Genomic DNA, 15,436 nt, shown 5'->3' with positions numbered 1-15,436 from the left:
AGAGTTGGGACATGACTCCTGTCAATGCCTCTTTTGACAACCATGCCATGTAAGCCGAATTAACTGGTTTACTTTATGTCAAATAATACTTACTTTCAAAGCTACCTAGTGATTTATTTATTACCATATACTATTTGAAATTCTTCCTACAACACCTGTATATTTTAAATAGCAATTTTTCAGAAATGAATCATAGAAAGAATCAGGAATCTGTTGTGCAAGTAGAATTTATATCTGAGTATTCCAATTACACATCTCCAGGAGCAACTTCTTTCTATAACTTAGCCTTGGAATTTTTAAAAAATGTTTTCAGCCTGGTAACATTAGTTGGTAGCACCTGGTCAATTCAGAAGTCTTCTTCATACAAAAATCTGGACAGAGCATTCTTTAAAAGGAAGGGAGCCAGATCTGAAATAGGGCTAAATAAATGGGCCATCCACAAGGCATTCACACTGCAGAGAGACTGCTGGACCCCAGCAGACTCTGTCCAGATGTCAGAATTTATGTGAAAATTAGAAATAATTGAGAATTTTCAGGAGGATTACATACTTATGAACAGCATTTAAAGATGACTTTTGGAGATGTACGGAAGAGCTTGTTCCCTCTATAAAACTGATGAAGACACTTAGGAAAAGATACCTAAGCCACCACATGAAGTATTTGGATACTATCTGTCTCGGATGATGTTGTGCCATCAGCTGAGAAATGGCTAAAAATGGCTAAAACCGAAAATTTATACCACATGAAAAACTGGAGATTTTGAACAATATCCTCTGCATATAGAGATGGTTTTCAAAAGAGGAATCTATAATGCTTTTGTTTAATATAAAATAATCTAGGATCTTTTCCACCCCTAACATGATGTTTTTTAATATGCATGTCTCCAACATAATAGCATCCATTATTAAATTTCATCAAACCTAATAATTGATGTAGGCACCGTAATGCACTAGTCTTTCATAATGAGCTAATAAAAGCCATGCATACCAGGATATCCCCCAACATAGATGGGATTGTTGGTGTCTGCAGATGTGGACTGAGTGTGTGGGCTTTCAGCAGGAATGGTGTTTCCATCAACAATTAAAACAATCCGGTGTTTGCTCTTGTGGGCTTGAAGCTTATGCCACTTTCCATCACAAAGACTACTTGCAGGTTTGGGTTCATATGTAGCTGTAATCCTGCCAGCTCCATTGTTGACATGGAATGAAACCTGAGTAAACAACCAAGAGATAAGTAAAAATTGGGGCAAATCACTTTTTTTGTTGTTGTTCAGTCACTTCAGTCATATCTGACTCTCCATGACCCCATTTAGGGTTTTCTGGGCAAAAATACCAGAGGGCTTTACCATTTCCTTTTCTAGCTCATTTTACAGATGAGGAGCTAAGGCAAACAGACTTGCCCAGGATCCCACAGCTAATACATATCCGAGGCCAGATTTGAACTCAAAAACATTCCAAGATCCAGTGCTCTGTCTACCATGGCACCTAGCTACAGAGAACAGAGAAAAGCATAATCCTCTACTGAAGAGGAAAACTGGTTGAAATAAAATATTCAGTCATGAAAAATTACTTGTCAAAAGATTCTGCTTCTGTGCCCTCTCCAAATTAAAAAAAATGTTAATGGTCTTGCTATGAAAAAGACTCTCAACCAGAGTGTGTGACAGAAATCAGGTCCTGACAGTTCACTGCGGGCAGAAGTTGGCTTGGGGTTGCTCTGAAATGATTGAGATTGCTTGACTGTGGATCTGGAGGGGAGAAGCTAATGCATCTTTGTGCTGGCTCATCTCCTGTGTGAATTTTTTAGCCTGAAATGCGACCCTCAAGTTTATGCATAAAGACTTCATCTGCATTGATTCAGGGCTACTAGCAGCCTGCAAATAATGCTTTTCAAGTCAAAGTCTTAGAAATAGGCTGGCTTGGAGATGTATAATTGGGAAATTTACAATATGTACACAAGAAGGGTTGGGGTTTTACCTCCAGCTTCATGAAGATCAGAACCTAGGCATGAGAAGCTTAAAGAAGGTGCAGGTAGGTTGATCAAATGAAGAGATGGTACCTAGGAAAGGGCCTCTGCCAACTGTTCATTTAGATCAGATCAATTACTTTTCAGAGTAGGAGCAGAGGTCATTTCTGGTATCATTCTAATATCATTCTACCCTTAAAATAGCCATTTATCCCTTTTTTCTCTGTTTTTCCTCTCTGATCTTTCCCTTTTCTTCCTCCTCCATCTTTCCTTGTCACTTCCTTTCATATCCTCCTTCCCTCTGTCTTAAACTTTTTTTCTTTTCTTTGTATTAACTTATCTTTGTACATCTTGTATCTCAAAAGCAGTATCTACAATGCAGTTTCTGATGCTATTGTAACACCTCCTTGATGATAGAGACTTTATATCCATAGCACTTAGCAAGATGCCTTGTGCAAAGATGTGTATGATGGATTATAGTGAATTGCATTCTTCCTTCTCTCTCCGTACTCATAGACTTTGCTGTTACCAAAGGCTTGTGAATAGGTTACTGAAAACTTTTCTAGTTATCAGGAGGTTTAGAAATATGATTTTTCTCTGAAAGTAGATCCTTACTAGTTGTTTAACTTGAGATAAGCCTCTTGACCTCTCTAAGCGTCAGGTTCTCCATTTCTATAATGAGGATGCTAGTAATCACATGGATGGTAGTTATGGAGACTGAATGAACTCATGGACACAAAATGTCTGTAGATATAAAGTATTCTATGAGTGTGAGTTATTATTATTGTTATCTTGTATTCAAGCAACATCATAATATGAAGTAACACTTGCTCCTTTCTGGATAATTAGAACATAGAATGTGAAATAAAACCACATTGTTTATCCTATTTGCCAAGTTAATAGAGTAAATTATGATTTTACGTAAGCTTACATCCTTTCATTCCATGACAAAAACCATTTTAATCATCTCATTTTGCAGGTTTAACTATTGCACTTTATTCATTAAAAACAGTAACAATATTTGCTTTTCAAATCTAAGATTATATCAACCATCTTTCTTTATCAAGATTTGACAGATATGCATTACTGTAATAAACTATTTACAAACAATAGGAGAGCTGTTACTGTTTTAAATGGAAATAGTCCAAATTTTTACCCCTAATATTTATGTGAAATTGCAAACTCAGCAAGACTAAGGAGATAGGCAATAGCTAGTCCCAGGGAAGTCCCGCCAGCACCTCCTCCTTGACCACCATCTTCCCTCAAATCCTAATAAAGACAGTCCAGGAATAGGAAAAAAAAGAGCCTGGGGAATAGTACCTACACAGTACCCACAAGCACCATCTTGGGGAGCAACCCCGTGGAGATGCAGCCTGGATTGTTAGTGGCAGTCCTCTGCTTATATATCTTAGCTAACTTTATGTAAAAATTAAATTGTGGAATTTGTTTCAATAAAAGCAGACTATCAGTGAAATGGGACTTCTGTTTAGAATAGAACAGAATTTGCAAGTTCTACCAATTACAAACTCCTGTAGCTTTCAAGTCTTTATTTCCAGTGTGAGAGGCAAGAACTTGTTTCCCTCTAACTAATGTCATACAGCCTAAAACGTACTATGGTAATCAATGCATGCCATTCCTCACCATTTCCTTCTCAAGAACTTCATTTGTCAGGCAAGAAAAAATGCCCTGCCTCCTGCTTGATCAAAAGCAGGAAATTAGACAGGAAGTGTGAGCTTTACTATAATGAATCTAGAGGTACCTAGAGCCTTGCAAATCTAATCAAAGGGGCTTTAAACTGTAAAACCAGGTAAAGGGATATCTAGCAGAGTAAATTCCAGTTGTAGGAAAAAGAAATAGCAGTAGAGATTCTAGAAATACACTAGAGACAAAGCCCAAAATTGGAAATAACAATAAGATCCATGGCCTCAGTTGTTCATTACCCCAAATAAAATGTATGAGTAAGTAATGAGCAACATCAGAGTTCAATAAAGAAGACAATTTTGATTTCTATTCTACTAATATGAAATTTGTGAGGATTTGAGTTTCATGGCTTTTGGCCAGTAAACATCATCAGAAGACCACCAATTTTGAAAACGATAGACTTGTACAAATAAAACTAATGCATCTAGCATAAGGGAAATGGTTGAATATGAAAAAAAAATTGCATTCATTTTCTCATATAAGAATTTGTTATCCAAAAGATATAATTAACATATATTTACACACATGTATATGCATATGTATATATAAATCAAAAAGCCATTCCCTAATAGATAAGTAGTCTGAAAGAGGAACAAACAGTTCTTAAAAGAAGAATTGAAAACTATTAACAACCATATGAAAAAATGTTCCAAATTATTAATTAGTGAAATGTAAAGCAAAACAATGCTGAGGTTTCACCTCATGCTCAGCAAATTGGTAAAAATGACAAAAGATGGGAGCAAGTCAATGCTGAAGAGATTGTGGTAAGATAAAGTGCACTGGTGCATTGTAGGTGGAGCTGTTAATCAGTACAACCATTTCAGAAAACAATCCAGAATTAGGCAACTAAAGTGACTACAATGTCCATACCCAAGGAATTCATCGATAAGAAATGCCTTCCATCAAAATATTTGTAGCAACAATTTTTATGGTTGTCAAGAAGTAGAAATAAAGTAAATAGTTTATGAAAATCTTCCTTTTCCTTCTCATACCTACATCAAGAATGTCCTTGACATATATGTAGATTATTTCATAAAGATTTTATAGAGATGGGAACATTGGCATATAGATTAGTAGTTATGGATGTTCTACTAGTTTTTTCCCAGTTTTTTGTATCCTACACCTTGTCAAATATTTGAAAATCAGTCCCTCAAAATTGTCTCCTCTAGCACAGATACATCTGTTTGTACTTGTTCTACTCCAGACGCTCATGATGTTATCTTCTTGGTTTTCCTTAGTGTTCTTTCTACCTTCTTATGTAATATTTTGGGACCTATGATGTTGGAGTCTAAATATGGTGGCTCTATTATCACTGATGGAGAAAATGACTTGTTATAGAAATCTCTGCAAATCTTTTCCTTTTTTCATCTGTTTGTTGTCCTCCCTCCACTGTTATCCTTAAATGTTCTCCAGATGATATGACTTTATAGACTCTCTCCCCAAGTTTTCAGGTAACTTGTTTTTCCTTCCCTCACTTTTTGCTATTTTTACAACCATAATTTTTCACCATTTTCTATAAGATTTTACAAATGGTATTTTAAACCAGCATAGCCACTGGCTGCCTTAATTTCTGCTTGGCAAGGATATCAAGTACTTACTAGAGGAATTGCTTTCTAGGTATTTGGGGTTTTCTTGTATTTAGAATGCTCTATTTTTTAATACCATTCACTTTTTATTTATCCTGGATCTTTTGCAGCAAACTGTGGTCCCCTTCTACCAAACAACCAAATCTTGGGCTTCTAATGGTACCATCAAGTCAGAAACAGGGAAATATATGTGGGGTTTTCTCACTTTAAATGAAATGCAAAGAATTTTTAGATTATTATTTAGAATTAACCAAACTTTTTCCCCCTTCAGGAATAATTAAGAATTAAGGAATAGTAATTAAGATAATCAAAGTTGGCTGTGTGTGCTCTTGCTGCTACTCAACTACCCTGTTACTGTTATTAGAATAAAACCACCATAAAGAAAACAAGTACCTACCTTGCCATTTACCATTTCTATTCCAATAGCATCCACTTTGGCACTACTAATTCCAAGGAGAACACCATTCATTGCAGTGGTACGAAACTCTAGTGTGATATTGACATCTGAGCGAACTTTGTAGCCCTCTTTAACTGGAAAACAAACGTAAAAGTTGTGATGGAATAGGAAGTGAGGAATGAAGAATGTATAAGATATTTCAGTGAATAAAGAGATGGCTTGAGTTTTTTTATGTACTCTATTGTTTATACTATAACAACAGAAGCAATAATAGTTAGCAATAAAAGCAGCACCTTAAGGTTTGTGCTTTACAAACATCTCATTTTATCTTCATAATAACTCTTGTCAGATAGGTACTATAATCCCCCTCGTCCCTATTTTACAGATGAGGAAACTGAAGGGGAGAGAGAAAGAGGTTAAATGACTTGCCCAGGGTCACACAGTTAATAAGTACCTAAGGCAAGATTTGAATTCAGGTCTCCCTCCAGGTTTAGCACTCTATCCACTGCACCAACCAGGTTGCCTTTGAAAACATCTCAGTATTTAATCTCATTACCTTACTGTTTCTAGATGTATTAATTGTATATTATCCTGGTTATAAACATACAATAAATATGGAAATGAGAGAGAAAGGAATCTTTCATCTTTACACATGAAAGTCTGGTGCCTCCCATAAGTTTCTTGCTTTGAATATCCAAATACCTGAGCACCCCTTTCCTTTTAAAAGAAATTGAGTCATGTGAACCCTATATGATTTAAATAGAATCAACTTGATTTTTACTAAGATTTACATAATGCTACTTTTCATACTGAGATACAAAATGTGTAAGGCATTCCTTAAGACAATTATGTGATGATGCTCAATCTTAAGGAATTTACATTCTTAAGCAGCTCGGGAGTAAAAGATCTACTTTTTGTGGATAGGATTTTGAAAGTCAAAATTAAATGTATACCTCCTTTCAAAGTAAGAGTGGAAACAAAGCATTAGCATTATGTAAATCTTAGCAAGATCCAATTGGCTCTCTTTAAATCACAGAGGGGTGACACGGCATGAATTTCAGTTATGCTTCCTTTGGGACTCCTTTTAATAGAAGTCATCTACCATTCTCCCTCACCCACCCAGAATGCTTTGTCTCTCTCTTTTTTCTTTTTTTGACTCTTTTCAACTCTTCCCATATTTAATTGGCCACCAAAGTCCTGTCATTTTGGCCTCCAGAATTTCTTTTGCTTCTGCTCACTCTTTTCCATTCCTACTACCACCACCCTAGTCCAGATTCCCATTTCCTCTCACCGAGACTGTTTCAGTAGAATTCTACCTATTCTCTCTAGAGACTCACCCTCAACAAATCCATTCTTCATGCTGTGGCCAGATTAACCTTTCTAATGCATAGCTCAGCCTGTATTATTCCACTGCTCAAAATTCTTAAGGAGATGAACTGCTGACTACATAGTAAGTGGTTAATAAATGTTTTATTGACTGACTGGCTGCTCCCTGGACCCACACTTCACTTCCTTTCCTTAGTGCCTTTGCTTATATACCATCTCCCTACTGAAATCCTACCTGCATATCCCTCAAGGCCCTCCTCAAAATGCCTCCTACTTTATGAAGCTTCTTCTGATCTTGTTTTTTCTCTGAATTTTTTTTACCACTTTTTCATCTTTAAAATGACAGGATTGGATTGGTGATCTCTAAGAAGACTTAAGTCATGGTTTTCATTATTTACATGATACACTTTAGATCTGGCAGGACATTTGTCTAATCAACCCATCTCCTTTTACAGTCTTTCCCTCTACTAGACCACAAGGACTTTGTGTATCTTTGTATCTTGCTCATTGTTTAGAATAACTCTTTCGTACTTAGTAGGTTAATACATGATTAATTGAATAGAATATTACTTACCAAGTGCAACAAATCCACTCCCTTCAAAGAAAGTCCCTTCCTGTGCCACTGTATAGCATTTATTTACAGAAGAGGCAGAGATCGGGTTGCTTTTGTCAAGCTGTTGGCCGTTAATCATCACTTCCCCAATGCAGGCAGGGACACCATAGGTAATCTGAACCAAAAAGGCATATGACAGTATGTGAAGCAAATTAAAAGCTAAGCCCTTATGAAACTGTCTGCCCGTTAGTATGGAACCTAAAGGTAAGTCTGAGTATTTATAATGTTAATATATTAGAAAGGATTCTATATTAATTCCAATTGATTACTGTGAATGGAATGTGGAGGGCATAGGGCCATTACCAATATAAATTGCAAAAGAACTTTATGCTTTCTGAGTTTTGGTCAAATTGTTACTCTGTCATCAAAACAACTAATAGCTCACGCTTAGTAATTAGTAAGACTAGTTAGAATTCAGGGTGTAGTTACAACATGCAATTTGTAAAGATCTATTATAAATTTACAATTTAAAGCAACTGAAAAATAAAATTTCCAAAAGAACCTTCCAGCTCTGGGTTATGAGGACTCATTTCCCATGCAAAGTGAGCACATCTGCAACTAAGACACAATGCTAACACAATTATAGAAGGTCTCTTACATTTCCAATATTCTTGGCTCTATAATCGAATGGAAGGCCTCCAAGGTAAAATTTTCCTTCCACATCTAAGGTGTTACCATCTCCTATGGTGGTCACCATTGTCGACTCTTGTCCATCTATTGTGATGAAGCCCTTTCTTTTGATATACTCTGTTTTCACCTGAAATTTAAACAAAATCTATAATTTATACAAAATCTGAGCAAACAATAACCATCTCTTTCTTAGTGATAAAAGCAACAATTCTTCACTGCACACACAACACAGAAATAGCAAACTCCAACAAATTAGGGAAAAGGAACTCTACCTAATAATCAGAGATCTAGAAAACTAAGGATAATACTACTTTTTGTTTTGTTCTATTATGACCTAACCATGGGGGAGGTTCCTACAGGGTATGGGAAAAGGATGGGGGAGATGGCACTGAGTGGCTTTGCTTTCTCCCAGTAGGTTCATTGTGGGATATTGCTATGAATAAGTAGTCCCAGCCTGGGTTCCCCACTTAATGCCTTAAGGAAAGAGACCTCAAAGGAGTCAGGGTAAATAAGCCCACTTCTTTGGATACTCGCTAGGTGAGATCACATGGGCAGCAAGTGGGTAGTAATGCATCAATCACACTTTAATAAGGCACAGAGAGTGCAGAGAAATGGGGTAGGAGAAGAAGGCAGGCAGTGTGGGGAAAAAGACAGGGAGAAAGAAGGGTACATAGAGCCATCTAACTGGATAAGATAGGCGTACTCAGGCAGCATGGACCCATTATAAGTGGAGAAGTACTTGAGGGATGGAGTTTTGAAGTTTCATTCTTACAAGGTTGTGATGGGGGTGTGGCTTTACTATTATTCTTCTGTCTTGGCCTTAGCACATCAGCATATCAATAGCTAGGTTAGGAGTTACTAAATATGCATAGCACTGTGCATGTTTAGAGCTTATGTGCAGCTTACAGACTTGAGGGGCCATTATTGGAATCAAGGGTGTTACTGACCAAGGGGCAGTTTATACTGGGGTCTAAATGGCTTCTCCAGATTTAGCACATAGCCTCTGAATATGGTCTTAATTAATTTAGGAGGCAGTTTTGAGAAAGAGACAGCTATATTCCTATTTCCTATTTAATGTTACCTTATTCTGCTTACTTCTATATTTACTGTAACTGGTGGGGTAGTTGGGGAGATCATAACAAGATATGATTTCAGTATACATTGTATGACATTTGGTAGCTTTTCCAAAGTGTTAACACATCTAATTCCCATTTCTCACCCAGCACATTGGCAACAACAACAAAACACAACAACAATTGTTAGCATTTTTGTAGCACCTGCTAGCCGAGCACTGTGCTAAGCACTCTATAAATGTTATTTTATTTGGTGCTCACAATAACCCTCCAAGGAAAGTGCTATTATGATCCTCATTTTACAGTTGAGGAAACTGAGGGAGACAGAAATGAAGGGACTTGCCCAAGGTCACATACTAGTAAATATTTAAGGCTGAATTTGAACTCAGCTCTTCTTGATTCTGGGTCCAGGGTCCTATCTATTGCACTATCTAGTAGCCTCAATGTAATAAACAAACCACAAAATCAATTAAAAAGGGGGGGGGAGGGGAAGAATCCAGGGATAGTGACAGCCTCTGAGTGAAGGTGGCACTTGTGATAATACTATTATAATATTAGACTATGGGAACTTATGTGTAGCAACCTCTCTCCCTAAATTCTCCTGATTATCTCTTCCATGGCACAATGAACACAGTAAGGAGCTGCACTTGTGGACTGCATAAACCCTATCACATTCCACAACAGGGACCCAACCTGATAAAAATCTTGTATAACACTACCAGAAAAAAAAAGGCAAAAAACCTCAGAAAAAATCCTGTAGCATAAGGACTTTTTAAGCAGTCTTTATTCTGTGAGTTCCCTGAGGGCAGGGGCTGTCTTTTGCATTTCTTTGTGATCCTAACACTTATCCCAAAGTCTGGCACATAGTAGGTGCTTAATAAATGCTTATAACTGACATATCTCCAGCCCCTTTCAGAATAATTACAATTTTCAAATTAATATATTCTAAATGAATGTTTTTCTTCTATTTTCCTTAATCCAAGGTTTTATTTTTTAACCAACTTGCACAAATGTCAGAATAAAAGAGGTTTTTTTTTTTTTCCTATTCAGGCCATCATAAATATTCTATTTTTATTTAACTCATAAATTCTCTATCTTAAGAGAACAGAGACACAGTTTCCAAGTCTACATTTATAGTAATAACTGAATAAAATGTACTTCTTTTAAAAACCTATATATTTACAAGGATCTTATCAATTCTTTTAATATAGCTTTGATAAAACTGAAAACCAGTTTAAAAATGCTAAATTTAGATATCCATTTCAAAGTTCCTTCTGAAAGTTTTGGTAAATTTATGTCACTGAATGGATGTAATTCACTTCTCTTTAGCTTGTTGACATAGCAAGTCAGGGAAGTTTAAGTATAATAGGGGAGTAGATATCTAAGGAAGTGAATGGAACTTTGGAGAGGAGAATCCTGACATCCTGGTACTTACCGTGTGCCATTTTCCATCACTGAGGAAGGCAGGATGGGAGGCTTTTGTTCTCCCTTTCCCAAGATCAAACATAAAATAGAGCTGTCCCCCATGAAGCTGAAGAGTTGCATAATCGATCTGGTTCTGATGAGCCATGTAGTAAATCAGACCACTTAAGGCAAAGGTCCGGATAGTCAGCTGCACTGAAAGCCTTGTGGGGAAAAAACAGCTTTGTATTTAGAGAAGAGTAAATTTAATCTCTTTGTTAAAAAAAAAAAAAAAAAGTGGGTAAAGTGCTAGACTTATAGCCAAGAAGAAAGATCTAAGTTTAAATTCTGTCTCAGACACTGGGATTTGAAGAGAATTAAAGCCAAGTCTCTCTAGAGTGGTACAATGGATGGAACATTGGGCTTACAGTCAGGAAGACCTGAAATCAAATCCAGCCTCAGCTACTTGCTGGCTGTATGACCCTAGACAAGTTTCTTAATTTGTTTGCTCAGTTTCCTCATCTGTACAATAGGGATTATAATATCATCTACCCCCCAGGGTGACTGTGGAGATAAGATGAGATGCTTGTAAAGTGGTTAGGATATCACCTGCCACATATTGTTACATAAACGTTGGCTGTCAATACTATTATTATTCCTGACTCTAAGTCCAACATTTGATATTAATTAATCTCATTAGAGGACCCAATAAGGAAGAAAAGAAAGAAAGAAGCATTTATTAAGTGTCTACTATGTGCTAGGCACTTTATAAATATTATCTTATCTCATTTGATCCTTATAATAACCTTGAGAGGTAGATGCTTATTATGATTTTAATTTTACAGTTGAAGAAACTGAGGTAGACAGAGATTAAGTGTCACATAGCTAATAAGTTTCTGAGACTGAATTGCAACTCAGGTATTCCTGTTGCCAGTTCCAGTGTTCTACCTACTGTACCACTTAGCTGCCTCTAAAAGTAATAATAAAGATGAACACCAGTTGTTTCTTTGGGAATGACTAGAATTCCACATCCTCAAAGTCTTCATAAAATAAACTAAAAGTGATAGACCATGCAACAGAACTGAGACATACATACTTCTTTCTGATAGCAGATTGATTGAAAGGCAAAACCAAGTGACTGCCGGCAGCCAGCCCAAACTGAAGGGCATTAAGGACATAATCTGGCTCTCTATCCGCTACACACTGCTCCTGTAATGAAAAGCAAAAACAAAAAACTTCAGAGTTCACACATCTAAACATGCACATCCAGCCTACCATTGCCTTGCACTTCAGGAGTCAGTCACCTAGGACTGAGTGAGTTAAGAATAGTTCCTACATTTAAAAGTTTTATTGTATTTAAAGATGCGAAAGCCAGCATTACTCAAGGACTGTACAAAAAACAGGCAGCACAGATTCTGTCCTCAGGCTGTACCTTGGAGACCTCTGCTCCAGTGTATAAGTAAAATGTCTATCAATACAATTTCTTCATTATTAAATTCATCAGAATTTAAATATGTTTGGGCTGGAAAAAAGGCAAATTTATCAAAACATATCAACAAAATCTTAGTTTGATGGACAGTTCCTTCTTACATCAAAAAAGCAACTTCCTTTTATAGTGATAAATTTTTGTTCTTTTCTCCACATTCTCCCCATGAATCTCTGTTGGATCCTAGAACGTCTTAGATAAAGAAGTGTCATAGTCAGGGCATAGAGTCCACTGGTATATGTCCCAAAGACAGGCAACATTTAGGAGATGTTCACTGTTGCAGATTAACACAACTGTTGTCAGTTTGGGAAAATGCAGTTGTAACAACAATGGCATCAGTGTTCCAGACCTCCTATGGCAGATGTATGGTTTGAAACATGGCTAGAAAGGGAGGAAGCCAGGTAGGGATCATGGTCGAGAGTCCTCAAATGGGTTAATGAACCTAGAAGGATTGGAGGAGTCTTGTAACTTCTTCCCACTAAAGAGAATGGGTCAACAGAGTCCCCAAAGTTTTATAAGATCATAAATCCAAAGTAAAAAGAGACTTTAAAGTTTCTAATCTATTCCAACAGGTTAAGTGACTTGCCCAAGGTGACACACTTATTAATGGGAAAGCTGGTGTTCAGTCTCAGGTTTTCTGACTCCAAATCTGGTGTCCTTTCCAATTTGTTGCATTAGTGACCGTCCCTACACTAACCACAGGAATTAAATGATGCTAGGTAGTTATTGCATCTAGTTCTGGCTAAAGTAACATCAGGGGTCCCACAGGCAATAATTGTGAACTCAGAGACCTCAAGCATATCAACATAGTACTTTTAAGCTGAGTGTTGCATTACTAGTACAATGTTAGTGTCCATGTTTGTCCAGGAAACAGTAAAATGCGTTACCAAAGAGAAATATTGTTGTTGTTCAGTTATGTCCAACTCTGCATGCTAATATTGTCCATGGGGTTTTCTTGGCAAAAATACTGGAGTGATTTCCCATTTTCTTCTCCAGGGAATTAAATCAAACAGAGGTTAAGTGACTTGCCCAGAGTCACACAGATAATAAGTATCTGAGGGCAGATTTGAACTCAGGTCTTCCTGATTCTAGGTCCAGCACTCTTTCCACTTTTCCATTTAGTTGCCTCCAAAGAGAAATATTAACTAACAATAAAAATATCCCCACCATGAATTTTGTTACATGAATCTAATACTTTTTTAAAGACCATTGTCCTATATTAGCTATTATGACATTTAATTTTTATGTTAAAAAGCCACAGTGTACTTGGGCCAATATTTGTTAACTTGTCTCATTGCATCTGAACTGTCATGACTTATGGTTGTAACAATCAGGGTTGGATTACATAAAGCTGTGCTTACAGGACTTGATAAGGGGTGAGCCTCTGGCTGAAGCTCAGCTTCCCCTCCGTAGATCACTGTTGGTCGAGGCTTTTCTGAAAGCAGGCAGCTGTCCATGTCCACTTGCTCATAACTAATTGCACTGGTGAAATCCAAAAGCCTAGGCAACAGAAAGGATTCTAGAAATTAACTTAGCATCCCACAGAAATATACAGAAAGAATAATTTCTGATACTCAGTTACTTCATAAATATTTTAGAGGAAAAAAAAGTGTGATAACATAACTGATACAATTACTCTGATTAGTTTGATCTCTTTTATAATGTAATTGAGACGTATTATGACATTATTACATAGATTCATGTGTTGTAGGTCAGGCCTGATTCAGACCATTTGGGTGCTTTGGGTTGAGAACTGAAATGAAATAACGTATTTTTAGACCATCTAATACTTTAAAAGAGAAAAGCTATGGCATGGAAAGGATTTGAAACAAGGGTGCCGCTGTGACCTCAGTTGAGGAGTTTACCAGCCTCCATGCTCTCCAATCCTGCCTATGTTCTTGAGGTCTGACTTTTGTACTCAGACCTCCAGGAAGTCATGTCAGTGTCCTGAGCCTTGGTCTCCCAAGCAAATGAAGTCTCCAGGATGGTTTCAATCCCTTTTAAGGAAAAACTAGTCAAGTCACATAAGATAAGTGGAGCCTGAGTCAAATCACAAGCCCTCAACCCTAACCCTAAATTTAGTAAAAAAAACCAAAAAACTGAATAATAACTCATTTTTACCACTTTTAGGTACACAAAGCACTTCCTTGGAAGCTACTTTTAGTTTAAACATGGGAGCCCATATCTTCAGTTGTGATTTTGGTGATGAACTCAATAGAACAATAAATATATTTAATAATATTTATAAAAATTTTAATTTAACCTTTGTAGTAGGCTCTTTGATAATCATAAAGGATAAGTAATTAAAAAAAAATCTCCACCATTTCATCCTCTCTAAGTATAACCTGGGTGGCATAAATAATCTGAAGTCAACTTTCCACAGGTTCAATAATTGAGTTGAATAACTGGGTAACTTTCATAATATCATACCAAAGTCTATTTGTGACCCAAATACTTCTAAAGACCTAGATGATTCTCAGATGCTAAAATTGGGCTATCTTGTGTTTATGGGGTATTAAAATTTCATAGATTTTGAATTTTGGGATATCTATGCAAGAGAAATGGGTCACAAATCACTAATGTTCATGTTAGAGTAGAATGACACAAGGACAAGTTCTTCTTTTGAAAACTTTGGTTATATTCAACTTACTCCATATTGAAGATTAAGTTTTTTATACAGCCGTGAAAAGATTTTCTCATTCTGAAGACAGAAATACCCTCTCCTTCTGGGATTCCCCCTATGTACAGGTTAGATACATTTATGATCCTGGCTTCTGCCGATGGCCCAAATCTCATTTCTGTGCGATTAGCCTCATCTACTTGGACTGTGATGATTCTGAAAATTCAAAGAAAAAAGCAAAAAGTTGTGTTTTTTGTTTCTAAATGGACAAACCAATAACAAATGATTGACCCATTCCATTAGTTTATTAAAACAGCAAATTTCTTAAACAATGTAGAAATCACTACCAAACAATGAATTAGTGAAATGACAATAGGATTTCTTCTTGAGGATGCATGATGAGTTTTCCCAGCTGAACTTGGGCAATTAAAATACTTCAGGTATAAGTGACATTATTTAAGTATTAAAAACAAAGAATTTTATATTTACTTGCTTCTTATCCTTTAAACAGTTAAACACACACACATACGTGTGTAGGGAGTAGATTAGGAAAATGGGTCACTCTAAATATTCCTAGTACTCTTATACAACCCTCTATTGCAGTATATGTAAATATCCCAGCACCTTGATACAATTACACC

General features: G+C 36.6%; 1 protein-coding gene across 1 annotated transcript in view; it reads right to left on the bottom strand.

Moving 5' to 3' along the window:
* LAMA1 (laminin subunit alpha 1) overlaps positions 1-15,436 on the bottom strand; it is a 186,526-nt gene that overhangs the window by 5,789 nt on the left and 165,301 nt on the right. The window contains exons 55-62 of the mRNA XM_072604263.1: positions 14,826-15,011; positions 13,537-13,675; positions 11,786-11,898; positions 10,724-10,913; positions 8,184-8,342; positions 7,547-7,700; positions 5,647-5,780; positions 988-1,210 (exon numbers count right to left, since the gene is read on the bottom strand). Of these exons, the coding sequence (XP_072460364.1) occupies positions 988-1,210; positions 5,647-5,780; positions 7,547-7,700; positions 8,184-8,342; positions 10,724-10,913; positions 11,786-11,898; positions 13,537-13,675; positions 14,826-15,011 (1,298 nt within the window). The remainder of the gene's footprint in view (positions 1-987; positions 1,211-5,646; positions 5,781-7,546; positions 7,701-8,183; positions 8,343-10,723; positions 10,914-11,785; positions 11,899-13,536; positions 13,676-14,825; positions 15,012-15,436) is intronic.

Source organism: Notamacropus eugenii, chromosome 4 (assembly GCF_028372415.1).
Source record: "Notamacropus eugenii isolate mMacEug1 chromosome 4, mMacEug1.pri_v2, whole genome shotgun sequence".
NCBI classification, from domain to species: domain Eukaryota; kingdom Metazoa; phylum Chordata; class Mammalia; order Diprotodontia; family Macropodidae; genus Notamacropus; species Notamacropus eugenii.
This window is presented reverse-complemented; position numbering and strand designations above follow the sequence as displayed.